Below are 26,713 nucleotides of genomic sequence, written 5' to 3'. Positions count from 1 at the left end.
AAGATGTATGATTCACCCTGTGGCCAACCACTCTCCAAACTATTTTGTTTTTATTTCTTAAAGCCTCAAAAGAGAAAACATCATTACGAACAGTTATTTTAAATCCTTCATTTTCAAATACCTTCTGGGACACAGTTGATGGGGTTAATGCATCTCCCATAGTCATCCACATGATGTTCCCTAGAAACAAACAAACATTGGAAAACAGTCTCAAGGCTTCATTTCAGATTTCCATACTGTGAACACAATACCACACTGCAGTTCTCATTTCTGAGCCAAGTCTAGGCTTGGGAGCAGGGCGGAAACCGTCAACCCCACTAGGAATTTACACACAAAATCCAAACATGTTTTGTTCTGAGATGGAAAAGCTATGTTGTAAAACTATTGCATCCTCGCTAATCCAAAGGACAAGCTAACCATGGGTCTCTGGAACAATAGAAAACTAAAAATGGATCGACAAAGCTGTTCTTTATCATAACTTTGTAATTGTTTACTGGCTTACCTTAACACAAAGACCACAAGAAGAATATTTACAACACCCAACAGCGCACCCAGCAAGGCGGGTGAGGTGTACATGTTGAACTGCAGAGCAATAAGGTCCCAGGACACGCCAGTCTCTCCGATAAAAGACAAACATGCCTGTAAAGCTGGAAAATAGAAAAATACTAGAATGGAAAACTTGGAATCAGCATTAGGTTAATCATCACCGGAAAGTAAGCATAGCACTGTTGAGCCACATTCTAAATCTTCCGGTAAAATGCTTAGCAGGATTTAAAAAATAATTTGGAAAAAGGTGATTAAAGGAATTCTAGGGGAACATCTTATTGATTCAGATTCAGGCCAAAGAGTTGTCAAGCCAAGCTAGGGACAGATGTTCACAGCGACAGATGATTGCAACACTGCAACAAGCCAGGGTATTTTCAAAACACAGATAAGTAACTTGTTCCATACTCCCACAACTCTTTGGGTAAATTAGTGCTTCATATTCTTGGTTTCACATATTTTCAATTCTGCCCTCAATTAACACATAAGAAATCAGTGTGGAAGGCCTTATTTTAAATGATCTTGGTTGCCTCTCCTTTACTGGGGTGTTTCCATTTTTTTTCTCTACCTGCATCTGCCTTGTCACAGCACTTGAATCATGTAAAAAGTACAAGAAAGTGATTCATCCATATTTGAACTCTATAAGACTGACACTATGCTGATTGGCTCTCCTTGTCAACTTTAGTTTAACTACTGATGGTCTTGGAATCAATCAATCCAAGTACACAGGTCAAAACTTGTGGCATCCTAATTAAACTGGGTCATTGTTAACACTGCTGTGAAGATGTCCAATTTCCTCCTCATTACATTGTACCATGTTTTCCAGGAAAATGTATTTGGACCCTGTCAGATGCATATGTGCATATTTCTGCCACACAATGTTCTCTTAGCTTAATGTGGGTCCAAGAGCAGACATCCTACCAATAAATCACTCCAAGAGTGCTGCAGGATGTAAAAAAAAAAACACCAGAACAATATCCAGGGACCTGCAGTCCTCCCTTGTCTTGGCTAATGTTCAAGAATGATGAAGTTTAACAAAAACCATCTGATCATCTGAATCATTATCCAGAGTTTTGGAGGAATGTTCTATGGCCAGAGAACCCAATTGCTCCAAAAAGGACACTCCGTTAAAAAAAAAAGTAAACTTTTCATTCTCCTGTCCTGGAACACCTTGACACATAAGCTGTCTTTCCCCTTCACAGTCAGGCTTCCCCTCTATGGAAGACTAATGTTCCAGGTCTCCAGAGAGCAGTTCTTCTGCATGTTACCTGGCTTAGCCCTTTCACATTAAGATTCCCTAGATATATAGGAGATATATAGTTATTCCCATTATCTAAACTACCTACCACCACACTCTCACCCTGCACTGCATAAACCTAGACACAGACCCCTAGCCTAAGGCCACCTGGCTGCTAATTTAACTTTAGTTAATCCTATGCAATGTGACAGATCACATTGGTTCTTTTCCTCCATTGGTGTTCGTCACACAGGGCACTAATTAGGCAATGAAACCAGATGTGTCCAATATTCACTCCCAGAGCAGGCCCTGACCAAAGCTGTGGCTTGAACCATTACATTTGGAATGGCTGAGTCAAAGTCCAGACCTAAACCACATAGAAATGTTGTGGCAGGGCCTGAAACCAGCAGTTCGTGCTAGGCAGCCCTCAAATGTCATTGAGTTGAAGGAGTTCATCATTGAGAAATGGGCCAAAATTCCCAAACAGCGATGGTGAGAGTCTGTTCTTTTTCCCCCCACACAGGGACGCTGGATGTTGGATGGCATGTTGATGACGGTATTTGGTTTTTCAGGCCTTGAGTTTTGTATTACAGTAAGTGATAGTGAATTCCTAAAAACACGTTGCAGTACATTCAGAACTCAAGTAGGTAGCTGCGTCAGCATGCATAGACTGCACCGGAACAAGTAAAGGTTTATTCTATGCTGAAAAGAGAAGACAAGAGCCTTCTTCAGGTGAAGTGGACTGTAGAGTTCCAGTGCTGATACACATGGTGGCATTCAGCTGGGTATCTACTCTGTAAGTGATAATCTGGACCAGAGAAGAGCACAGTATACTGCTGCTCTGAATGCCAATGACTAAGGATGGTAGAGGCAGAGTCATATAGACTACCAGCAAGTTAAGAGATCAGACTGTGTTTCCTTGTTTTGACCTGGGCTGCTGTTGTCTATAAGTGCTCCCGGAAGATAAGCATCCTGTCTAGAGTCCCTCCAAGGCAAAAGGAAAAGCATGGTGCTGCAATTTCTGATTGTTCATCTGAATGTTGAGCTGTTTTGTTGCTTTTGCTTTTCAGAAGTGGAAGAGACTGGATAATGTTTTTGCAGGGCTTGGTTTGAGTTGTGTTGCAGCAATATGTCCTCATTTAGGACCTGGCTCAAGGTGTTGAAACTGGGGGTTTGTGTTGCTGGACACACTGAGGACTTCTCCAACTGGTGTTATGCATTGGAAAATGAGGCGCTGGAGGATTTTGTATGGGACTGACCTGAAGGAAATTGGGCAGTAGCTGGATGAAACCTTGGGGACTTTTCCAGGTTTAGGTATGGTGCCATGCTTTGCTCATCATCATCTTTGGGATGGTGTTGGAGATCATGGCGAGTGCATAGAACTGGGTCAGCCAGATTAGAGCTTATGGCTTTGAGGTGTTTTATAAACTCTGGTTTTAAAACACATGGTGTCTCCTGCTGTTCTACAGTACTTCAAGTCCTGCAGAAACACTTTATAGTTCTGTGACTTCAAAAGGGGCAGTGCTTGTGTTACCTTTGTGGGTCAGATAGTCTGTGTTAATTCACCCCTCACTCTGCTTTTGGCGTTTTTGTCCAAGGGTGCTTTGGCAATAGCAAGCAGAGGGCTGGAGACCTGCTTGTAAGTGACGAAGGAGTGGCATAGGATTATTATGGGTGGCTTTTGAGCAGCTCCATGCCAGCATATTAGGCTCCAGCACTTCCTGATGGAGCAGGTAAAATTAAGATCTGTGATTGAGATCTCCTCCCACTTAGGCCTGTGCACCGCGTTAAGGGACTTGATATGACGATCTGCTATCTCTGGGTCTCCTGTTGCTTCATATTCCATTAAAAGGGCTGCGTTCTCATTGTCCAGTCATTGGATGTGAATGGATTGACAGCCATGTGGGATTGAGGAGCAGGCAGCGTTGTAGACAGCACCACAGAGCCTGCTGTATGCGACATCTACAGTGATATCTTGCAGTGAAATTGCTGGAATGCTGCACTCAAACAGTCTACTGTACTTGTTCCAGTACGCTCTTTTTAGGATTCACCTGATCTATTTTGGGCTGTTGACAATTGGGATGCATAGGCCTGCTTGGTTAGAGGTGTTGGCTGGGTGGGAAATTATCTAGATAGATATTTTATTGATCCCGTGAGGGAAATTGCAATGCAGCAGCAGCTTAACACAGACAACACAGCAACAGTGTAACAAATGATACAATAATATTAATACAATACAATCAGTACAGTGAGAAGTACACTAAGAAGAGTTACTCACAGTCCATAACACACAAAGAACAAACCAGAACAGAACAGTACACAAAAAGTTGTATTGTGCAATACATTTATATTTATATTGTGCAAGTCCCTGGCATATATTGCACAAAAATGGTTGTAAATGGGAAAAAGAAAAAGAACAGATGTAGCAGTTTGCTGTTCAGTCCAGAAACAGGTCACTGTCAATGTTGCCTCTGCCCAGACGCAAGGTGGATGCGTTGTACAGTCTTATGGCAGAAGGCAAGAATGACCTCCTGTAGCGCTCCCTGTCGCACCATGGATGGATCAGTCTATTGTTGAACGTGCTCTTCATTTCTACAAGCATGTCATAGAGGGGATGGGAGACGTTGTCCGTGATAGCCTCTAGTTTGGACACCATTCTCCTCTCAGCCACTACCTCCAGGGGGCCCAGGCCAGACCCAATGACAGAGCTTGCTCTTCTGATGAGCTTGTTCAGCCTGTTAGAATCCCCTGCTCTAATCCCAGAACCCCAGCATACCACTGCATAGGAAATGGCGCTCACCACAACCTACTGATAGAACATATTTAGTGTGTTACTACATACACTGAAGGACCTGAAACTTCTAAATTGTAAAAGGCCTTGATGTTCTTAGATCATTCCAGTCTATAGTCGATATGCACTCCCAGGTACTTGTACGAGTCCACCATCTCTGCGCTACTCCCATGGATGTAGACAGGAGTAGGTTTGACCCTTTTCCTCCTGAAATCTACCACCAGCTCCTTCATCTTTGCCATGTTCACTTGCAGGTGGTTCTCTCCACACCACGCCACAAAGCTGTTTACCAGTCCTCTTTACTCTTCCTCCTGCCCACCCGTGATACATCCCACAATTGCAGAGTCATCTGAGAACTTCTGCAGGTGGCATGACTTTGAGTTGTATTTAAAGTCCGAAGAATAGAGGGTGAAAAGGAATGGAGAAATAACTGTTCCATGAGGAGCCCCTGTGTTACTTACTACCTGTTCAGACACACAGACTGTGGTCTGCCTGTCAGATAGTCAGTGATCCATGAGATCATGGAGGCACAGACTTGCATCTCCTCCAGCTTTCTCCTTAGGAGTAAGGGCTGGATAGTATTGAAGTCACTTTTCGACTGGAGAAGTCGAAAAACAGGACATGGCTCTATGTAGGGAAGGGTGCTCCAAGTAGAGAGCTCACCCATCACAGGTCAAGAGAGCAGTCCTTCTTCCTTCCAGCTGAATAGAATGCCTCTCATTGTTTGGGGTCATGAACAAGTGCCAGGCCATTTCTTGATGCCCAGTCTACAACTACCTCGCCATCAGTGTCTGGTGCTGGGAAATCTCCCACAAAGACGGCTGGCTGGGGAAGGGAAGGCAGCACTTGTGTTCCCAGTTGCTGGGCGGTTTCTGAACATTGGCTATGAGGAAACTACCAACCACAATGACGTCAGAACATGTGGGCGTTGCCCACATGGCAATGTCGCTTCAGACATACAAGTGACGTCTATAAAGGAATGGGACAGAATTCCTCCGCAACCTGGAGTAAAGCATGTGTCAGAAATGTACAGCTTCTATTGCTTGAAATGGTTGCTCCTGGCATGGATTGGGTACGTTAATTCCCTTAGAAGGCGAGGTCAGAACTAAATGCTACTTAATGGTACTGACTGATCGTTTTCACCTCGTCTTGCAGCATTTCTTTCCTGCTGGGAGAGGTGTTTTCCTGGATGACAATGGCAAGAGTACGTGGTCACCCAGGGGTTTGATGAGCACAGCACTGCTGTTGTCCATCTGTCACGCTCTTCTCAGTCACAAGAACTGAACATTTATGGCATTTATGGGATATTCTGGAAAGATCCCTGTGACTGAGTCACCCAGGCTCTCTCATGGAAGAATGGCGCTGTATCCCTCCTGCAGAATTCCAGATGCAGGTAGATTCTATGCCATAGGGCATACAGATTACACTGGCCACACATGGTGGCCAAACATCCACATGTATATTCTTGATCGGTTAAGTTAAGTCATTACAAATCTGGTTGTCATCAGCAGAGGAATGAAAAGCGATGCCATAAGCACAAGAAAGCAGTGGTCACACAGAGACACTAAAATGAAACGGAAATGGAAGGGCCCTGCCAAGTGCCAGATGAGAAGAGGGAAAAATACCCACTTTGAACAAACTATTATTCAGTTAATATTTAAAACGGAACAAAGAACTTCCAGTAATAACAACTGCTCTCTCTACTCCACAAAGCAAGATGGTATCAACTGCAGTTCCAGTGGGACAAAAAATGGATAAAAGTTAGCGGCAAAGAGCAGAACATTAATAAGCTTCAATAAAGTTGTTCATATGCAAAGATCAATACCAAGACCAAAAATGTTTTAACAGCTTACAGACAGAGAAAAAAAAAAAGTGAAAATGTAATAGGTCATATCAGATGTGAAATGCTTTATATCAGATAAAAACGCTGTGAATTTTGAAAAGAGATCAGAAACAAAATTCACATAACTCAATTTGTAGAGAAATTAATTTGAGAACAGAGCCAATTTTGACACCCGCACATTGGCACCAATTTCTGTTTTCTTCTTTAATTCCCACTGGTTGTATTGTATGATCAATAAAAGGAATAAGTCAATAAAAGGAATGCCTTTTTTGTGTCTGACTTCCAGGCTGCTTGTTTATCGGTCAGATGCCCCAGCACAATGGCACCAGGTCCTCTGATGAAGACGAACACACGCTGTACAGACACTTGAGAAAGAAGTCTGGGAAGAACCCTACCTGGACCCAATATGAACCCTAAGGCTTGGCAGGCACTCATGTTTGCCATCGCACTGGTTCTCTCCTTGAGAGACGTCGCCCCAGCAACATAAGACCTCACAACGGCCACATTCCCTTCAGAAAAGAAAGGAGAAAAAACTATGAAACGAAGGACTCTTATCACGTTCTGTTTAAGTCCAGAACAAAGTCCTGGAGGAATGGGTATATTGCAATTAAAAGAGAAATTTAAGGACGTGTTCTGATTTTCAAGTTATTAAAGTAAAATGAGCACTAGTACATATATTATTCAGAATTTTCATCCTGCAAATGTTTTATTTCTGTATCATGTTGCAGTCTTGAAATAATGACATACAGTGCGGTATGCATTAAAAGTTCCAACTGGTTAGACAAAGAATCAGTTTAAAATATTGTGAAAGACATTATGGATTTCTAGAGACATGGTGAAGCATTCCAATTAATTATTTAGGGACATTTTGGGTGGAAGAGTTGGGGCTTTAATCAACCAAACCGTTTTAGATGGCAGCTTTTAAGAAAAGCAGCCTACACAAAGACTGTATGTTAAGACCATTGTAAAAATATTGAATAATTTAAATGTTGCTGCTTTGATTAGAAATAATCATTACTGGTTCATTGTCTTATGCAATATGTGAAACACTGGGATTCCCAGAACAATATCACTACAGTCAGTTACCTGCTCCGAAGCCCACGAAGGCTCTAGCTATTAGCATGTAGTACTTGTTGTGTGAAGTGGGCAGGTGTACATAAGCGTACAGGATGTTGGCTGCCACATTGATGATTATGGAGATTATGATAGGCTCTCTCCTGGGTCTGTGATTGGACCACAGGCCAAACAGAGGGGATGCCACCATCTGCCCAAGACTGTACGCTGCCACAATCCAGCCCAGGAAACTGGCATCAGCACTGTCGTCAATCTGAGGATCACATGGAATAAAAGAAGAGAAAAAATGTTGCAGGGATAGCTGAAGAACACCATACTACAATTAATAACAACAACCATAATAATTGCTTACACTTCTACTGCACTCAAAGCACATTACAAGTAATGGGGACTCTCCCTCCAGCACCACCAATGTGCAGCCCCACCTGGATGATGCGACAGCAGCCATAGTGTGCCAGAACGCTCACCGCACATCAGCTATCAGTGGGGAGGAGAGCAGAGAAATGAAGTCAGTTCAGAAATGGGGATTATTAGGTGGCCATGATAGGTAAAGGCCAGGGAGAAATTCGACCAGGACGCCAGGATTATAACCCTACTCTTTTCGAGAAACACCCTGGGATTTTTAATGAGCACAGAGAATCAGGACCTCGGTTTTATGTCTCATCTGAAGGACAGTGCCTTTTTACAGTTTAGTGTCCCACCACTATACTGGAGCATTAGGACCCACACAGACTGCAGGGCGAGCGCCCCTGCTGGCCCCACTAACACCTCTTCCAGCAGCAACCTTAGTTGCTGCAGGGTGAAACAGCTACTAGGAATTAAAAGCTTCCATTATTCTACAGCAGGTCCTTTCTGTAAGAGGCAACTGTTTCATTTTGACTTCTCCATTTTAAATATAGAGCGGTACTGTGGTTGAGTACAGTGATTTTTAAAAAACTGATATCTTCTGCCTGTTCCAAAAATTCCCTTAGTTCTCCATTTGCCTGCTATCCAGTAGCTATGCTTTGAAAGACTGCAACAACAGAAAATGTCAAGTTTTATTTTAGTGCTTACCTGCAGAAAACTCAAGATCAGAGAGGCCCTTTAATCATCCAGGGTAAAAAATATTTTTTCTACTGAAAAACTATATACCAACTCGAATACATCATGCAATATAACATTGATTGTTGCCCTTCAATGCCAATACATTTTAGACGAAGAAATGTCTCTCAGAAGCTCCTACAAACTATATACAATATTTCGTATTTTAGCTTTTTCCATGACAAAAGTATTTTATCTAAATTTCCAGTAACCTTTTACATACTGTATTTTCTCTGAATAACTTTCATTTAACAGGAAAATCTCAGCTTTAGAATATCTAAGAGGATTCTAAAAATCCTAAAAGTAGTATTATGTGCACATTTCTGCTGTTATTTTCCAATTACTGCACCTGTTTGTAAGTTACCATTTATACTGAAAATGCATACCCTTTTACACTAAAAGTGATTATACTTTTACTACTGGTGTACAGAGAATATATAACCTCACAATAATAATGCTGTAAAATTGCTAAAATACAATAATTGTGTTGATAAGATTAAAAAAGTAAGATAAAAGATAGTCAGATAAAAAAATATAGTAAGATAAAAAAGACTGATTAAAAGCCAAATCAGTAGCCTGCATAAATGGCACAAGAATTAGTATAATTTCATGCAGCAAGACTGTAAGAGCTTCATTACTTTTCTGTGTTTTTCAGCCCCCTACGAAATACAGCTGGAACACATCCTACATTTTCCTCCTTACAGCTCATAAAAGTCAGGATATTGAAAGCTAACTCCACAAACAGTAAGCCAAAAAGTTCGGCATTGCACTAACCTTTTGAAGATATGGCCAAATTGATGTTATCACAATGGAAAAACCTGGTAAGAAACAAGACAGCGCCTGATTGTTAAAATACGACGATCTCTGTTCCAGCAAAAACCGTAAGCAAAGCCAACTGAGATGTGAAGGAGTGGATTTGAATTTAGTTGCATAAATGTTCAGTTTAAAACAAACCTGGCACCGAATGAGCCAATAATTCTTTCCTGTTGTTTTCATCAGCTTTATTCTCACAGCAAACTAGTGAAAACTGGATTTTATTACAGCACAGTAAGCCACTCAAACAAGCAATTAACAGAATTTGCCTCCGTTCTGTTTTTGATCACTGTAAGTAGAGGCGTCTCAAAGAGCTCACCGACACTGCTGAGAAACATTGTGAGATACATGACTCGAATTGACCTCCAACGACTTCTGTACTCAGAAAGCGTCTCTGCGATGTCCTTCTCACTGGTAAGGGCAGAAAAGGGAGAAAAGACAACAGTGGATTGTTTACCAGGATAAATAAATCCTTGTACTAGGAAAGAAAATGTACAAATCAGCCTCCCATTCATGATCGTGTCTTTCCCAAGCAAAGGATCAAATGAAGACTGTATGTGGGGGGGAAAAAACATTACTCACACTTGTGCTTTGTGATTCCTTACAGGCGTGTTCTGTGGACTACTGAAAGAACAGTGGGAGCAACTGGATAACAATCACTAAAACTACTGCACTCTTATGCACCATACACAGAAAAATATACACATACAGTCTTTCAAATTCACTTCTACTCCCCTTTACTTAATGACAGCTCAGCTAAAATAAATTACTTTGAGAGCGAGTGAGTGTAACTCATGTCACAGCCAGGGACACATCTGCTTCACGGAGTTTTACAAATATTTGGCTAAATTCCCAATTAATTGGTTTTGAAATGTCTTATACGTGTATCTAAGGCATTTTCAGGTTTATAGCTAAAATGGTGCAATTAAATAGGATTTAATTGTCTTTCCTCTTCATCTTAATTTCAGTTTAATTTGAGGAGTGCTACCTGCCACATTTCTGATGCCTATAAAGCACAAATCAAATGGACCAAACCACAAGATGTACTGTATTGCAAACAGCTGTTTATAAATAAAAAGAAACATAACACAGCAGTTCAAGTAGGTAACTGCATCAGCAGGCGTAGGCTGCAAAGGAAAAAGTCAAGCTGAAATGTGTTTCTTTTCGGCATGGACTAAACCTTGACTTGTTCCTTTGAAGCATAACAGTCATTGTTACATCAAAAGACAGTCCTAGGCTTCCGGCATTCTTTCACCTTACAGAATAATAAACAGCTACCGTGAGTCACCCAAGTGGGGGCTGCATGTCAGTGCTGGCTGAAGTGGGTTCCCTCCTACAGTATATATAAAAAACTTTGGGATCCTTTAGGATGAAAGGCACTATATCAATTAATACTCACAGAGCTTTTTTTACACAAAGCTTTCCTTGTTTGTAAGCTTGATTAAACCATAAAGGAGCAAATTAATTATGTAATCAAAACTAGTCTACTACGTTTTAATCGTAAAGCAATCACCTTCAAAACTTACACATGGATGTTCTCCTGCCTTATCAGAAAACGACTCTTGTACACCTTTTAGTTTTAGATCAGTACAAAAGGGTGGGTATTTCTGACTAAATATAAAAGCTACAGTTGTGCAGGATCAGATTAGCTCATGTCCATTGTCTACCTCGACAGAATCAAGAAATGGGAGAAACTACTAAAAAAAGGAAACCCGCAGAGCTATTAATGTATTAAAGTATTAAAGCTTGGGAGATTTTCCCGAGTTAAGCAATTGTTTTTCTTGCACTTTACCTACCTGTCACTTTCATCCCTTAACAAAGGGGTGTTCTCATCAGGTTCCAGGCGTGACATTGCAACTCTGATATGAACTGTTTTTGCGGATCTACAGAATTGTATATGCGTTAGTTCAGATCTCTCTTCCTCACACACAGCGCGCCAGATTCCCTCCCAAAATCGTGCACCGACTTAGCCGGATATTTATACTCATATTTAAGGGGGAGGGGGTTCTGTCAGTAGCCCCGGTAAAATGATAGGTCCCATTTCTATCAGTTGTCTTAAAAGTCCAAAGGTAGTTGCCTAACAGATTAGATCTTGCTGCCCACACCACCAAACTGCGAGCAAGCAGCAGCCTGAACAAATCGTGTGTCTGACGCGCTTCCTGAACTTTGTCTCCATCACTCATTGGTTCCTCGGCTTGTGCTGCCGGGGTCACACTCTATCGAGGAACAACTCGGCCGGAGTTCTTGCATTCTTTACCTGTACTGTGTAGTCCCCGAAAATATTTTTTTTATTATTATGTCTAAAATGCAAGCTTCCTGTTTTACATTCGGGAACACGTCTGCACTGTAGAATATCACTCAAAGCCAAGGAGATGGATGCACTTTGATACAGTCCGAAATTTGGAAACCCGTGTTGCACTGGGTGAGTAAAGGTGACCTGTCATTGACATGCAAGGCGAATCGGTGTTTCGAGAATTGCCGAACGAAGAAGGAAACACGAAGGTGATGTCTTCCCCTGCCGAAGCTAAATGAGGTGCTAGTTTACACTGTAGTAGCAGGACGTGGTTTTTACGCCGCAACCTACCCCTTTTGCAAATGCTTATCGGAACACTTATTCAATATCCTGTGGCTAGTGCTAAATTAAACAAGGCTTTTAGTAGCTCCGAATAATTTGCATACGGGGAGATCTTAATTACAATGCCAGTTAACATGTGTGGTTATTTTAAATATAATAAACTGCAGCGACATGCAAAATTTCGGCAAGTTTTTTTTTCACAATGAGGATCGTGACTGATGTGTGGGCTTTTTGTAGCTTTCAAGCTTTTTTTAGGTGGAGACGAATTATCTACTTCTTTACAAAAGTAGAAGTGAATAAGATTTCCGAGCTTGCTCTGGTCGTGTTAACAGATGCAATATTCTTTTCTTTTTGCGAATAGTGCTTTTACTTTCGATCTGAAGTGTTTTATTCACATAGCCGAACTATGAAATAAATCATACTACAAGTTCATACATGATTTCCAAATGTATTTTATGTTCACGTTTTTCACCCTAATCATTTATAAATACATATATAGGTTGTGTTTCATGTGTATGTAGCTGGCAAACTAATGCACATGCATATTCTGTGCTGCCAAAATAATAATTTCTTCCATTTCTGTAACATTTAATTCATGAGGATCCCAAAGTGCTTTATAATAGTAAGGTAAGGTGTAAGTAAGGTACTGGGTGAAGGGCAACCACTCTGTTCCGCTATAAAGCAAATCGGGAGGGGAAGTCAAAATGTCACCAGTCCAGTTAAGGGGGGGGGTTAGCTAAGGAAGACTGAACAAGCTTAAAAGAGAATTTAGCCAGGACAGTTATCTTTAACTTAAAATAAGTAATTCCATCTGAGCCACACACACAATAGACTCATCAGGGAAGAGGTTATCATGAGTTTTAGGCAGTCGGATAGCACATGACACCCTCCCTGGACAGGACACACAGTTCAACCCCACCAGTGCTGGTCCTCACTTACACAGCTGGGGTGGACTGGAGCAACTGGGGTAAAGTAGCTCACGCAAGGTTTGACAACAGTGTCTACAGCAGGGGACTTGATGAGCATACAGCCCAAAAGTCATGTGTCCAGACTAGACTGGACTACGCTGCCCCCACAGTCTCTATTGTAGGTGAACCCAAGTCATGTATTTGTTTTAAGGGTTAGGAACACACATTTGATTGTAAATTATCAGTTAGTTTGAAAAGTAATTTGTTCAATTTAAGAAACTGATCTTTGAGAACTGAAGGGTATACTGATCTGTTCCATATGATTTCTAAATTAATTTAACAAATGACCTGTATAATTGATTACCGTTGAATTGTTCGAGGCCTTTCGAAATTTATGATTGGCAGTTTAGAAACCCTGCAGGAATGGGCTTTTCCAGGGTTGGATTGCCCTTCTCGAGATCTTCACAGATATCCGTGGAGTAGGGAATCACTCAACTGTTCTTCATTCACTTTGCTAATGTTTTAGGTGTTTTTATATCACTTTCTCTTGGCAAATTGACACAGTGGTGTGCAGTGCTGCACAGGGAAAAGTCTCATTCTCATTTTGACATTTCCAAAAAGTGTGTCTCTCCAACAGTGGCTGGAATCTATCGTACAGACCCACTGCTAATAGAAAACCAGCATGGTTTTGTCACATTTGTGTCTTTGCAAATGTTGCTTGGGTTTGTAGACCACTTCCTGTTCCCTGACTGGGACACTGCAGTGCAGTCCCAGAAGTCTCAGATAGTCTCAAAATACTTACCACTGTGGGGATGTTGTCATACAGTGACATTGAAGTGGTATACGGAAGTATCTTAGAAAATACACAAATAGCTGTTTTGAGAACACCATCAGAAAAATAAAATGAAGTTAAGATACCCAGTTGCCACTGAGGACATGTCATTAGATTGCGTGGACAGCAGTAATAAGCCAGGAAACGCTGTATTATATCAGACAAAGTACTGTAATACTGTTATTTTCAAATGTCCATTCGAAACAATCACATTTTTCCCTGTCTCAGGGACAGTAGCTTACCTCAGTGCGGCATCACAAGGAAAGGTACTCCATGACAAACACATCTAAACATGTTTTTGCTTTTGATGCAAAAATTAAGCAGTTGAACCCATAATTCTGTCCAAATGTTCAAATACCACAGTTTTGGCAACTGTAGTAATAAGTCTTCTATAAACCCCTATCTGAAAATATATTTATACTTTGGTCATACGTTTTGTAGAATGACTTTCCTTATCATTCTAGAATCCCCCCAAAATTTGTCCTTTCAGGTTGTTCAGTAGAGCATTCTCATCATATTGTAGAATGCGAGACCAGAATATCAGGAAGAGAGACAAATGACAAAAGACAAATGTCAGACCCACCCATTTATATGATGTTCTTCTAGGAAAAGCATAAATAACATCTTTGGCTTCTTTAAATCCAACTGGTATTGGTTCAAGCCCATCTACTCTTTGAATAATAAAATTGGAACGTCAAAGCAGTAAATTACTTGACAGCAACGGACTTACTGCACTTTGAATTTTGAAGAATACACTTGAAAACTAAGATAAAATGAGCAAAAGTGTTGATGGATTTGTATAAATTCTACAAGCTGCACCTTTAAAATCTGGTATTTAATTGTGGCAGGATTTGACATGCTCCAGTCCATCATTCTGAGATACAACTGGATGAATAGTTATCAGAGATTTGGCCAAGAAAAAACATTTTGTGTTATGAGTTCATTGTATGCAGTTCTGTCCAAACACATATGGCTGTGCCCACAGCTTTTATGATAAGTTAGGAAAAGACCAAAGTCCTGTAGTGTAACTTTTAACAGCTATTAAAGAGCAAGAAAATATAATTTATCAGGCAAGATACATTACCTTCCTGAATTAATAGTAATTGCTCCAAGTGATCCATACAGACTAACAATATTAATTAAGAATTAAACGTTAATGAAGAGGGTTGATTTGCTATCGGCTGAGGGTCTCAATATTGAATGTTACTCCACTTTTCATGGTGCACAAATTATTATACTGATTGAATTAAAATGCATACATTATTTTTTTTTAGTTACAAATATTTTATATAGCTCTCCTAAAAGCTTGCATCTACAAACACTTTTCATTGAATGGAAAAACGTTTACGAGAAAAAAAATGTAAAGGAATGAGTATAAATGAAAGAAATGTGCTGCAAAATTACTAAAAATAGGTAATAGTCTTCAATTTGTCAAATGTAGGAATCAGTGGATCACAAGCACTTCACTTACACTTCCAGTTCATTTGTGTTGCTCAGTGTTGATAGCTTCATGCGACTGCTGCAAAGTTGTCTGTAACAACTTCAGCATTAATTGAGGAAGTGCGGGTATCCCTGGCAACACTGCAAGCTCATAAGCATCTGTGAGGTCAGGGGTCACTGCTGTGCAGAAACCTGAACATAACTGTGGTGGAACGTGGCCAGTTGCACACAACAGCTCTGGGAATCTTATCAGAGCTGACCATCAACATAGTCAAGACCCCATCTGGCAATATCTAGATTGCTTAATATACATTATGCGCAAACATTTTTTCTGGTGGAAACAACAAGAAACTATCCCTGCTGTTTAACTGACCTTTTCTGTGCATATAAAAAGTTAGTAAGCAATTCAGCATAAATTGTGTATAAATATGTATACATTCACATGTTCAGGTACCTATTTCTATTTGTAATTTCCCCCATTGAGTCTTAATTACTTTTTTTAGATATTGCACAATAACCTATTCAAAACATGTTACATTTTATTTGAGATGTCAGAGTTTAAACTTGGCTTTTGTGTGATAAATTAACTGCATAATAGGAGTAACATTGTCTAAAATCTTCCTTTAGATATCATATTAATTACTATGTCTTATTCTCTGCTATAAATATCTAAAAAATGCCTTACTTGTTGTTGGGGTTGAGTTTCTCCTCTTCTGGAATTTTAGTGGTTTTGTTTTTCATTTCCATTAAAGTTTCTCCCGTGGTTTTGGTACTTTGGTTGTTTTCCCAGCTCTGTCTCCTTCTTGATATTTTGTATAAAAACATCACCATTTTCTGCACTCTTCGATTTTCTGTGTCCTCCTGTCTGTTTAGAACAGTTAAGCCTTTAATTTTAACTGTATTAGGATATGAAAACGTCTTCAGTCGTGCAGAGATTTGACATGTATCCAACCATTTTTAAACTGTTCATTTTCAGTGTAACACCACTCTTCCTGCAGTTAGATGTTTAGTACAAACTGATTGAGAGTAAATGAAGTTTTGGTAAACTGCCATTTAGATACAAGTAGTTCAAGTAGGGAGCTGCGTCAGCATGTGTAGGCTGCAAAGGAACAAGTAAAGGTTTATTCCCTTGCTGAAAAGGGCAGAAAACGCAGCTTTGAAAAAGAACCCGAAGAAGGCTCCACAGCCGAAACGTTGTGTTTCCTTTCTTCTCTTTTCAGCAGGGAATAAACCTTTAACGTGTCCCATCTAGATACAGCCTGTTAGGTAAATCTCACAGAGAGAAGTATAGAGAAGGGCTGCTCTCTCTCATGCCTGACGGCAACAGTCTGGGTTTAGATGAGTTTAGAAGTCGATTCTGAATGACCTGGATTCACCATTGCCTTGCACGGTTTTCTTCACAGTGCTGATCCAGACTCCCTCCTTGGCTAGTTTTTCTTTTCTCAACCCTTACGTTAGATTTTTCACTGCCTTTGTTTGGTCACATGCTGATCAGAGCAAAGAATAAGATTAATAGCTCTTGAAAAGGGAAAAAAACTTTCAGCATTCAAATTCTGTCTAAAAGGAGAGAGCATATTAGTCTCCCTTGAACTCCTTGCATCAGTGTCATTTTCAGGTTTTACAAAGGCATATATGACTTAAGCCTCTGCTGTGTACTTAGCCCACTATGTCTAGCATGGAGAGCATCCATTTGTAAGTCACTTTATATCACATGCTCCATATCTTTTCAGATATGTCCTGCTTTTAGGACGTAAAAGCATTACAAAGTTATGGAGTTTCTCATTTGATGGTATTGGTTTCCATTTAAAGTTGTAAAGTGCGTTTAAAGTGAGTTTGACAAGAGAGTGCTGATTAAATGCAAGGACTCGCAGGCTGATTACAGCCAGTGAATACTTGCACCACTGAACAGACTGCCTTGATTGTCTGTACAACTGGACAAATTAGTGTTGCAGATATTACAAAAGTCATTGAGAACATTGCACACCTCTTTGAGAAAATCATCCATAAATGCGTAGTAAAACAAAGCTAGCTTGTGTTGGATCCCATGGGTGCGGAAGATCTGACATGTGCAGTGTGACAGTGTAGAAAGAAATGCATGCAGTGCATATCCCGTTCCAGCTGGTGGGTGTTATGCCTGGGCTGGGAGCAGGTCATGTCCCACCCATTGGCAGGGGTGACCAGAGGCTTCATGCACTCTTCAGGGACCTTTCACCAGCTCTGTACAAACGAGGTCTGGCCGTCTCCATATTGGACAGGCTGCCTTTCAATCAGGCAGCCAGTCCACCAGTCAAACATCTAATTCAGCATAGCAGTTCAGGCTGTTCAAGACCTCCCTTGCTGGTCTCCTTGCCTTTTTGTCTACAGTTCTCATCCAGCGAACTGCAGCCTTTTCTCACTCTTTAACCCCTCGCCTTCCTGCGCATTTCCTTTCTCGCTGTCTCACTGCCATCTCATCTCTCCGCGTTCTCCCGAAGATCCCAGAGATCTCGACATGCGCAGCATAACTCCAGCTGCGGCATAACACAGGATCCCTGCTTTCTTCTCCTTCAGGAGGGATTTTGGGCCATATTTCTGATTAAACACAGTTTCTGTGATCCATTCCATTTTGAATGGGAAACCACCGACCTCTAGTGAGATGTCAGTTCAACAAAGCAATTTCACATCTCCCTGCCTTACAAATCTGTATACTCTGCATAATCCCCCATTCAGAGTATGTGTGATCTGTATTTTAAAATATTTGCTTGTATTCATTTAAGTGTCCCTGACAGTGGGCACTAGTGTACAGTAAGCCATTTTCTTACTCTGAGCAAAAACAAATTCCGTAAAAGCTGTTCAGACGGACAGAGGAGTTTGTACAGGACCAGTGTAACCTTTTGTGTGCTGTTGACTATGCCCATTTGTGAGACATCGATACTGCAATTATGCAGAGTGTAAGCTGAGAGTGACGTTATCGTGACTAAAGTTGTATAACGCAGAGTGAAGGTAATCTAAGATCTACGTGATCACATGCTGTGTTCTCAGAGTGCTGTAATCACTTTGCTTTGTGCAAGATTGATTTAACATTCTGTTCATTCTCGTTCTTTTCAGATGCCTTGCTATTGCTGATGGGTGTGAGCCGGCTGGATGTTCTTTACAGAAAGCTTCTCCTCACCAAGATGTTCATCCAGGGTTGGGGAAAGCCTGATGATTTAAAAAGGTAATATGCCATATACAGTACTTCAGTTTTGTGGTCTTTTTAGAATACCTTTTGTGCTCAGTTTATTTTTGGTGTTTGAGGTTTTATGGGGTGGAGACCTACAGTATGAAACTCTAACTTTCCTTTTCCTGTTTGAGCAGAGTCTTTGGTTGGAAGGCAGAGAGATGAGAAACCGCTGTCCTATTCAACATACCTCAGAGTTCTTGTAGTCATCTTATGCACTGTAGTTTACCTCACATTTTGGCAAGCATCAGCAACATGTAGTTTTAAGCCATGAAGGACAGGACCTAATACAAAAGAGAGACAGAAAAAAACATTCAAGGATAAATATGTTTTTCTGTGAAGCGATTATCTAAAATGCATTTGACTCACTAAAGCAATTTACTGATTTATGATTGTGTCAGTGAATGTACTTCTGTTTATAACAAAGGCCCAGATTGATCAAAAATCAGCATTTTGGCCCTGTATCAGAAAAGCAGAAAAATGTCAGCATTCTTGATATAAGGCGTTGGGCCTGGTACTTTTTATGCAACCTGATACCCTTAAAACCAGTAGGGAAAGTCCAGTAAAAGACAAATGAGTTGCAACAGAGCTTCTCCTTCAATTTCTTATGTTTACTGAAATTTTACCGAGTTTGAGAGAGTGTCTCCAAGCAGACTCACAGGAAGGCCAAGGGTCCTCCTGAGTTCAAAACATGAATCCCACAGCAAGTGAATGAAAATGTTTGAGATACTACAGCTGAGCAGATGCCCAGAGAAGCTTGTCAAACATTAGTTGTGTAAAACTCAACCATCCAGACCTTTACAGCTCTCTTAAATGTTTTTTTGAAGCACAAGGGAGTGGCCTTCCACAAGACACATGAGTTGATGAGTCAACAAATGTGACATCTTTTTTTGTGATTTTCTTCTCTTTCCAGTAATATTTCTATTTTTAAAGGTGTCATTCAGATATTTTTTTATAAGTTATTCCTAAAGCGATAATCTCTTTCCAACCTGGCATTCCTTGACTTTCATGTTTGTTGCAGAATATTTGAATTCCGGAAGCTTATTGGTGACAGAGAGAAGTGTAAGAATTTGGTTCCAAAGGACTATCCAGTGTTCATAGACAAGGTAAGTTTCAGAATGTGAATCCATTTTTGAAGTCGCAAAACCTTTTATTTATTTTTATTGTCTCTATTTGTCAGTGGCCTTCTTTTGAATGTGCTAGCACTTGCTTATGTGTAAACTAGAGAAGACAACTGAAAAACATAATTGAAGGTTTCTCTCAGTTTACCTAAGAAAACCAAATTCAAGTTTATCTCAACAATGTAGTCAGACATGTCAACAGTAGCCAGTTGGGGATTCTGTTCTATAATGACAAAGACTGTGAAGCTTAGAGCAGATATTTTAAAGAATATATTTCAGGTCTTTAGTGTAGATATTTAAGACATGATTCTGAATATATAATTCATTAAAATGTTCTCAGAACTGCTTAAAGACACTCCAGTGTCTTAAAGCTATTCATTTAAATATGTATAGAATCCACTGTAAGACGGTGATTAAAGCAACATTAATAAACATGAAAAAAATACTTGAAGGCAAGTCAGTTTAGTTTTCAGTTAAAATTTGCTGCGGATAAAAAAATATATTTTAAAGTTTTTCATCTTGCTAAAATACAGGTTTAAGGTACTTGAAGCAAATTGCTGCACTCTCAGAAATCAAGGGACATGCACCCTCTTCAGTTGGGACACATTTTCCTGGCACTTTTCCCACTATACAGTTAGAAATGGTAGTATAGAGGCCAGTTTTGCCTCAAGCTATCCAGGCGGTGCTTAGTCACTTCGAGAAAGAGGATGTGTGGCACTTCCTGGATCTGAGCTGGTGAACCCCATATTGTGGGGTTTCTCATGCATGGGGATTTTTTGAAAAAAATGAATATAAAAACATTTACAGAAAATGAGGTTTTGTCACTGTTCTGCCCTTTAATGCAACAGTGATTGCTAAAATAATTAGCTTTCTTTTATAGAACGCAGTCATCTCAGAGCACCTTTTCAATATATAAAATGCATATATTATACTAGAATATATAAAATGGCAAAGCTGTGTATGAAAACAAAACAAACAGGGAAGATAAAACAATAACAGGTTTTCAAGCTCGATTTAAAACGTCTTAATGCAAACATGGACGCAAGCGGCTACTGTCTAAGAAACTTGACTTAAAAGGAGCATCTCACTTCATCGTTTTACATCATCAAAACCACTAAACCTTTACAGAAAAACTTTTATCCATTGAAAAAGGTTCAACTAGAGCTTCACAAAACCGTTTTCAGAACCGAAAAAAAAATAGTTCATTTAATAAACTTAGCCCGTGCATGGCATAGGCGGAAGCATCCATGGTGTAAATTGATATTTACTTCTGATTCATGTGTCATTTTAAATTGTTTTTTACCAACAAAACCACAAAACCTGTTATCAATCGAAAAAAGACAACCGGAGCTTTAAAAAAAAAAACAAGACAATCAATCACAAAGTCACTTTTTAATCTGATGATGCACTTCCAAAGTGCATCGATAAGGTAATCAATAAGCCAGCAAAACAAGACCGCAAAAGCAAAAACCAGCAAAAAATACATACATACCATGTTTTTACCCTATTCTGAAGCACAATATATATCCACCAAAGGCTAACTAACCCACCACCAGACCTGGAGGACACTGAACGTTATTGACTTTGGAATAGATATTTGAACCAGGACCACCAGAAATAAGGCGATCTGATTGGTAAAAAACACTGTCATTCATTGTATTTTCAGCCATTCAGAGCCCTTAGGGAGTGAGACTTGCTCTAGAAGCCTCAGGGTCCATTCCACCTGCCTTCTAGCTGTCAATCATTGACTCAGAAGGGGTAATCAATCAGTTTCTTATCATAGTTCAGGTGGGTAGCTGCCTCAGCATGTATAGGCTGCAAAGGAACAAGTAATAGGTTTATTCCATGCTGAAAAAAGAAGAAAGAAAACAAAGTTTTGGCCGTGGAGCCTTCAGTTTCTTATCAGTGCGCCTTTTTTTCACACCTGAAGGCAACTCTGAGGGTTTTTTTTTCAGTGCCTAACAGCAGAAAAAAGTTTTTTATAGCAATTGCAATGGTTTTTATTGTTATTGCTTTCAATATTTTTTATGATTTATTTATTATGGGTGAGAAATTTCATTCCAGGTCCGGTCTTCACAAAACATTATGTAGAATGTTTTCAAATTGATCAGTTTGTCCCAGGTTATTATCCAGCTAGTAGCTAGTAGACACTTAGGACAAGGTTTACAAATCATTTCCTACCTGACAGGCCTAGAATAGAAAATTCTGACCTCTGAAGACCAAAACAAAATTTCCGCCTGCTGTTTTTTTGTTTTTGTTTTCCATATGTTTGTCTGCTGAGTGGACACATTAAAAAATAAAAGACATTTGACTGTTCACACTCAAAGCCAAGGGGGCTAGCTTCAATTTAAGACCTGAACCAGGCTCCTGCTATGTTCTGCTGCAGAGATATAACAAAATGTTTAAGGTGTAGGAAATTCCAGGCGGACATGGGCTAAAAGGGTCTTCAGCAGTAATTGTCAGTGTGTATGAGTCCTTGGTTTCTTTTCCAGTGAAGTGCCATAAAGGCATGACGTCAGAAAGCTCTGTTACCCTCAGAGTGTAGATGAACAGTGGGAAGACACAATTAACCAGACTCGGTGTGGAGGGGAGGGCGTGGAATAACATACAACAGATAACATAGCGACTTCACTACTGCGAGGCCATGCCATGCTGTGCCTTAAACTAAAGGCAAGCACGGCGATTCTGAAGTTCAGTCTATGAACCTACAGTTTGGGGTTAGCGCCAATTAACAATTTAAGACAAGAGTGATGTGACCACCTTGGCAAGATTCACACAGTGATTCCACAGTGTACACAATCGGTGAAAGAACAACAAAACACAAGAACCATTTGTCTGCTATCGAGACAGATAACACAGGTAACAGCCTAGTCATATCTCTAAGATTGAAAACGAACAAATTTGCAATATCATGCACGTGACATTCAGGATCTGTGTTCAGACTTCACCCCCAGATTCTTCCTTTTGAATATCAAAGTTTCCATCCCGCCTGCTGACACTGTTACTGCATTTGGTTTACGGAAATAATGAGAGGAACCCAATAACATCCTTAGTTCTACCACAGGTATGGTGCAAAGAATTGGCATTCAAGCTTTTATATCAGAAGTGCAATCGGAGAGTACTGAAAGCCCTCTCAGAAACTGGTGGACATCAATTTCAATTTCAGTATCATCTGTACTGCAGGGCATGTAACTAAAGTATTTGACTAGGAAGAAGCGTGACTTCTAAACAGTTGAGGATGTAACCTAACCAAACCAAGAAATAAAACCACTAAGAGAAAAACAATGTGAACAGTCAGCTAGGTCAGATTTATACCCCTCAAGAGCAGTACAAGAGAAGCCAAACAAGCTTTCTGACACATAAACAGTAAGTCATTATTTCTGTATCAAATGCAGAGCTAAGAATCTAAGAGAATTGAGATAGTGCAGTCGAACCCGATCACACAGTGAGACTATTAGTAACATAAACAAGAGCAGCTTCAGTGCTGTATAATTGTCAAAAGCCAGACTGAAAAGGTTCAAGGTTCACTTACAGCAAAATGACTAGTTGCTCTACCTACCTTATGTTCTAATATTTTCACAAGAAAAGGCAGGTTTGATGTGGACTGAAAAATATCCAAAGCCATGTTAGTTTTTTTAAACATTGGCATGACTGGAGGAATATTAAAAGCTTCTGGGACCAGGCCAGGACTCAGGGAGTCCTTTACAATATTTCATTAAGCACCCAGGGGTAAATGGCAGACAAAAGAGCAATGAAATAAAGAAATGGAATGCAGTGCAGGAAACAGGGGATGGGTTTCATATGTGATATCAAATCAGTTAGATGTGGGAGTTGGTTAAGGAGAAAAGAGGAAAACTAGTGAAGCACACAAACAAGCTGTCAACACAGGCAAGAGAGTGAAGCTGGATGTTTTCATTCTTAGTTTGTAGAAAAACCTAAAAAAGGCTTTCAAGAAATGAGATGAAATAAGTAATACAAAAGACCGTTATTCTATAGCAGCGGGTAGTGGATAACTAGAGGTTTTTTTATTATTCTCAATGATATGATAAAAATAGATTTAGCTGTTGTCATAGGACCCCCATTTTCAACCAAGTTCTTCTACTTGAAGACTTGAAAATGTGCTTTTTAAACCACTGACTTTCCACCTGCAGTGAAGCTGGCCAGTACAGTATATCATGGAGCACAGTGACCACAGAGGACACTTTTCACTGGGGCCACAGTATCACAGGGATGTATTGTATTAGGAAGCTATTGAGCAGGTGAACCTTTTCTTCCAAAGTACAGGAGGCAGGAAAACAAGGAAGTGGAGAAAGAAGACAACTGGAGAATCTAGCATGGTCAACTGGCCACCAGTGAAAACTTACACTTTTATGGTCAAGCTAAGGACAGGAAAGTCCAGGTCAACAATAAGAGCAATGTGATCTGAAAGACGTAATTCAAGATGAGTCAGCTGCAAAAAAATTATATTAGTGATGAATCCAAAATAAGACCTTTTTGAGCTGCTTCGTGGGCAATTGCTGTAGGACCAAAACAATCCAAAAATGTTAGAAATTCTGCTGCTTGATTAAGATGTTGAGAGTCCAATGTCTAGTCTAAACCTAGAAAACCAATGTTAAGCTTAGGAGGTCTATATATTGAAATAACGATCCCATGGTTATTGAGCAGAATCTTTTAAAACATAACACTCACATGATGAATACTCAGGTATAGTAATGGAAATGAGAATGAGGATCATTATCAGACCACCTGTGCCTCCGACAGTTTAGAAACATTTCTCAAAGAATGTTTGTCTAGGAGAGAAGTCTGATTCAACAGAAGGCTTTCTCTTTGCTTGTGCCAGGAATTTAGTTAAACAAAGTCTAGAAGTCATGTAGTAACAGAGCCTTATTATTTAACAAGCACATACAGTGTACCACATAATTTTACCACACTGAAAGGTAAGATTTCTCTCATATTTTCAGTGTAAGATCAAGCTGATAAACTACAAAGACATTTTTTCATTTTACTCATCTTTACCAAGGGTGCCAAGACTTCTGGAGGGCACTGTATTAATCAAGGATAATCAAGATGACCTAACTGAGGCAGATTGTTTGGAGCAGCATGGGGAAGGTTCAAGTAAATTGATTTAGTCAGAGTGAGATATGTTAGGACTCCACGGAGTAACAAGAGGATTTCAAAGAGGTTGGGATAAAACAGCTTCCAGAGCTATGTTGTGTAAATCTGACTCTGTGCAAAATCTCAAGCTGTCATCGCTACTCATAAGCAAAGCTGTCTTTCCATAATCCTGCTAAACTAAATCAAATACTTTAGCAACGTCACAATTTAAATATAATGTGCAGCAAAGGGATAGGAAATATTCTTAGAACTTTTCAGGGACAGGTGGGCAACGTGTTTCCTTTTTTCTGCAGGTAGAAGAGCAGGCTGACTGTAAAATCCTAAATGGGTATTTCATATCTCCTTTGGAGCACTTTGTCCCAGGCATCATGCCAAAGGAGTCTGTGAAAGCCAGGTAAGTTTCTTCCCTTTTATTTTCAGAAAAAAATCAAACAAAATGTGAATTATCTAACAATCGGCTCTGCTATTTTTTGTCACGGTACCTGCGCAGTATTGTGCAAATGTTTCTCCTTTATTTTCTTTTAATTAGCACTTGATCATTGTTAGGGAACAGCGAGACAAGTTGCTGCTTGTTAACAGATGCTGTGAACATTCGTCCATTGTCAGAGTAAAATTAAGCAGGAGAAAAACTGGACCTTGTTTTCACAGCAAGGCTACGGAAAATATTGTTTGGTAATATAAGCCCATGGAGGGGCATATTTCATGCCAGCAAAAAGGGGAGCTTTAGTAAGACAAATACACATTTTCTAACTAATAATGAAGCCAACGTATGTATTTTATAGCAGGAGTAGGTTGAAAGAATCTCACAAGGTGCAATTTGGAGAGCTAAAATGATAGAGTATGAATCTGAAAAGGTACAGTATAATAAAATAGTGAATTTGAGCATTTGAATAGTCAGTGGAGCATAGATTTGAAGTCTAAGACTACTACCCTTTGGAATAATTTGATGGTGTACGTTGAACAGTAGCTGTATTACTTTAATTCTTAAAGAAACGAAAAGATGTCCGGCAGACTGTTTTCCCACAGGTGACAATCACTCTAGGCTGTGCATTATCATACCCAAACTGCCCAAAAACCTAAAGGAGGCCAAACAAAGCATTAATCCAATAATACGTTTTAAAAAATAAATGATCTTACAGTCTCAAACAGGAGTTTAAATTCACCACCAATGGTTTTAATTTGACCAAAGAAGTTGGTTCCTAGCAGGAATTTTGTTTCTTAACCACTGACATGCAAAACGTACTTCCTTCAGATGATGTGGTCTCTGACAGTTCCTTCTAAATGACATATGTCCTCCACAAGAGACTTCAGGACCATGTACTTTCTTCTGCTTTGCTGTCACATGTTGTGTTCAGTGGTCTTTAGAGGTCCAGAAATATTATTTTTTATATTTGCTGCTTGGTTATTTGGTCTGAGTACATTTCTCATTACCTTTCTTGATTTGTTCTATAAATCTACAGTATGTACCATTGTTAAAACTGTCTGCAAAATTGGGAATATTTGGATTTGCTGGGGTTCAAAGGTGATTTTCAGCAGTTATTCAGTAACTCCCCTTCAAATCATTCACGACATCATACTATCCATTGTGCTTTAGGTTAAAAAATGCCACACTGTAAGCTGAAAAGGTTACAAAAGGTGGCAGTCAAAAATGAGGAAGCATTTCAGCAAAGTCAGCCTTAGCAAAAGTGAATACATGGTAAAAATATACCAGTTCATTTTAGAGGAATGTACTGGATTTCTGTGAATAACTTTTTTTTGGTGTCAACTGGTGTAAAATGGTCATTCTGTGAATACCGTACAGTTAAAAGTTAGGCACTCCTGTTCAAATGGCACGTTTCAGTGAAACTCTTAAGTGAAAAGACGGTGACACACGCCTTGCGTGGTACAAACTTAAACATTATGTATTTCGGCAGATTTTAATGCACATTTAAGATTTATTTACAGTTTGTAGATATTCAATAAAGTAAAAAAGTAGTGAATATGGCAAATGCACAAGTTTGGGCACCCTGTCAGTCAGAATTTAGTAATGCCTCCATTGGCAGAAATCTCAGCTTCCAAACATTTCCTGTAGCCAGTTAAGAGTCTTTATGTCCTTGGTATGGAATATTTTACTTTCCATCCCCTTGCAGAACTCTTTTAACT

The 26,713-nt window shown here is 39.8% G+C and overlaps 2 protein-coding genes across 13 annotated transcripts in view; one reads left to right on the top strand and one right to left on the bottom strand.

Annotated features, from left to right (window-relative positions):
- mfsd8 (major facilitator superfamily domain containing 8) overlaps positions 1-26,713 on the bottom strand; it is a 59,623-nt gene that overhangs the window by 6,959 nt on the left and 25,951 nt on the right. For 6 of the 12 annotated variants that reach the window (XM_088630606.1, XM_088630597.1, XM_088630616.1 and 3 more), the window contains 8 exons: positions 18,526-18,619; positions 15,822-16,001; positions 9,701-9,792; positions 9,343-9,386; positions 7,501-7,741; positions 6,810-6,923; positions 503-647; positions 122-180 (listed from right to left, as the gene is read on the bottom strand). In XM_088630606.1, coding sequence (XP_088486732.1) covers positions 122-180; positions 503-647; positions 6,810-6,923; positions 7,501-7,741; positions 9,343-9,386; positions 9,701-9,792; positions 15,822-16,001; positions 18,526-18,545 — 895 coding nt within the window. In that variant the 5' untranslated portion in view covers positions 18,546-18,619. Of the gene's footprint in view, positions 1-121; positions 181-502; positions 648-6,809; positions 6,924-7,500; positions 7,742-7,840; positions 7,966-9,342; positions 9,387-9,700; positions 9,793-11,177; positions 11,494-14,279; positions 14,368-15,821; positions 16,002-18,525; positions 18,620-26,713 lie in introns of those variants that run through there. The other 6 variants (XM_088630664.1, XM_088630680.1, XM_088630671.1 and 3 more) reach the window with 5 other exon arrangements.
- abhd18 (abhydrolase domain containing 18) overlaps positions 11,595-26,713 on the top strand; it is a 33,651-nt gene continuing 18,532 nt past the window's right edge. The window contains exons 1-4 of the mRNA XM_088630688.1: positions 11,595-11,803; positions 18,224-18,332; positions 19,357-19,441; positions 24,865-24,965. Of these exons, the coding sequence (XP_088486814.1) occupies positions 11,758-11,803; positions 18,224-18,332; positions 19,357-19,441; positions 24,865-24,965 (341 nt within the window). The 5' untranslated portion in view covers positions 11,595-11,757. The remainder of the gene's footprint in view (positions 11,804-18,223; positions 18,333-19,356; positions 19,442-24,864; positions 24,966-26,713) is intronic.

This window comes from Lepisosteus platostomus, chromosome 1, assembly GCF_059453375.1.
Source record: "Lepisosteus platostomus isolate fLepPlt1 chromosome 1, fLepPlt1.hap1, whole genome shotgun sequence".
Lineage (NCBI taxonomy): Eukaryota > Metazoa > Chordata > Actinopteri > Semionotiformes > Lepisosteidae > Lepisosteus > Lepisosteus platostomus.
The sequence above is the reverse complement of the archived record's forward strand: the minus strand, read 5'-3'. Positions and strand labels throughout refer to the sequence as shown.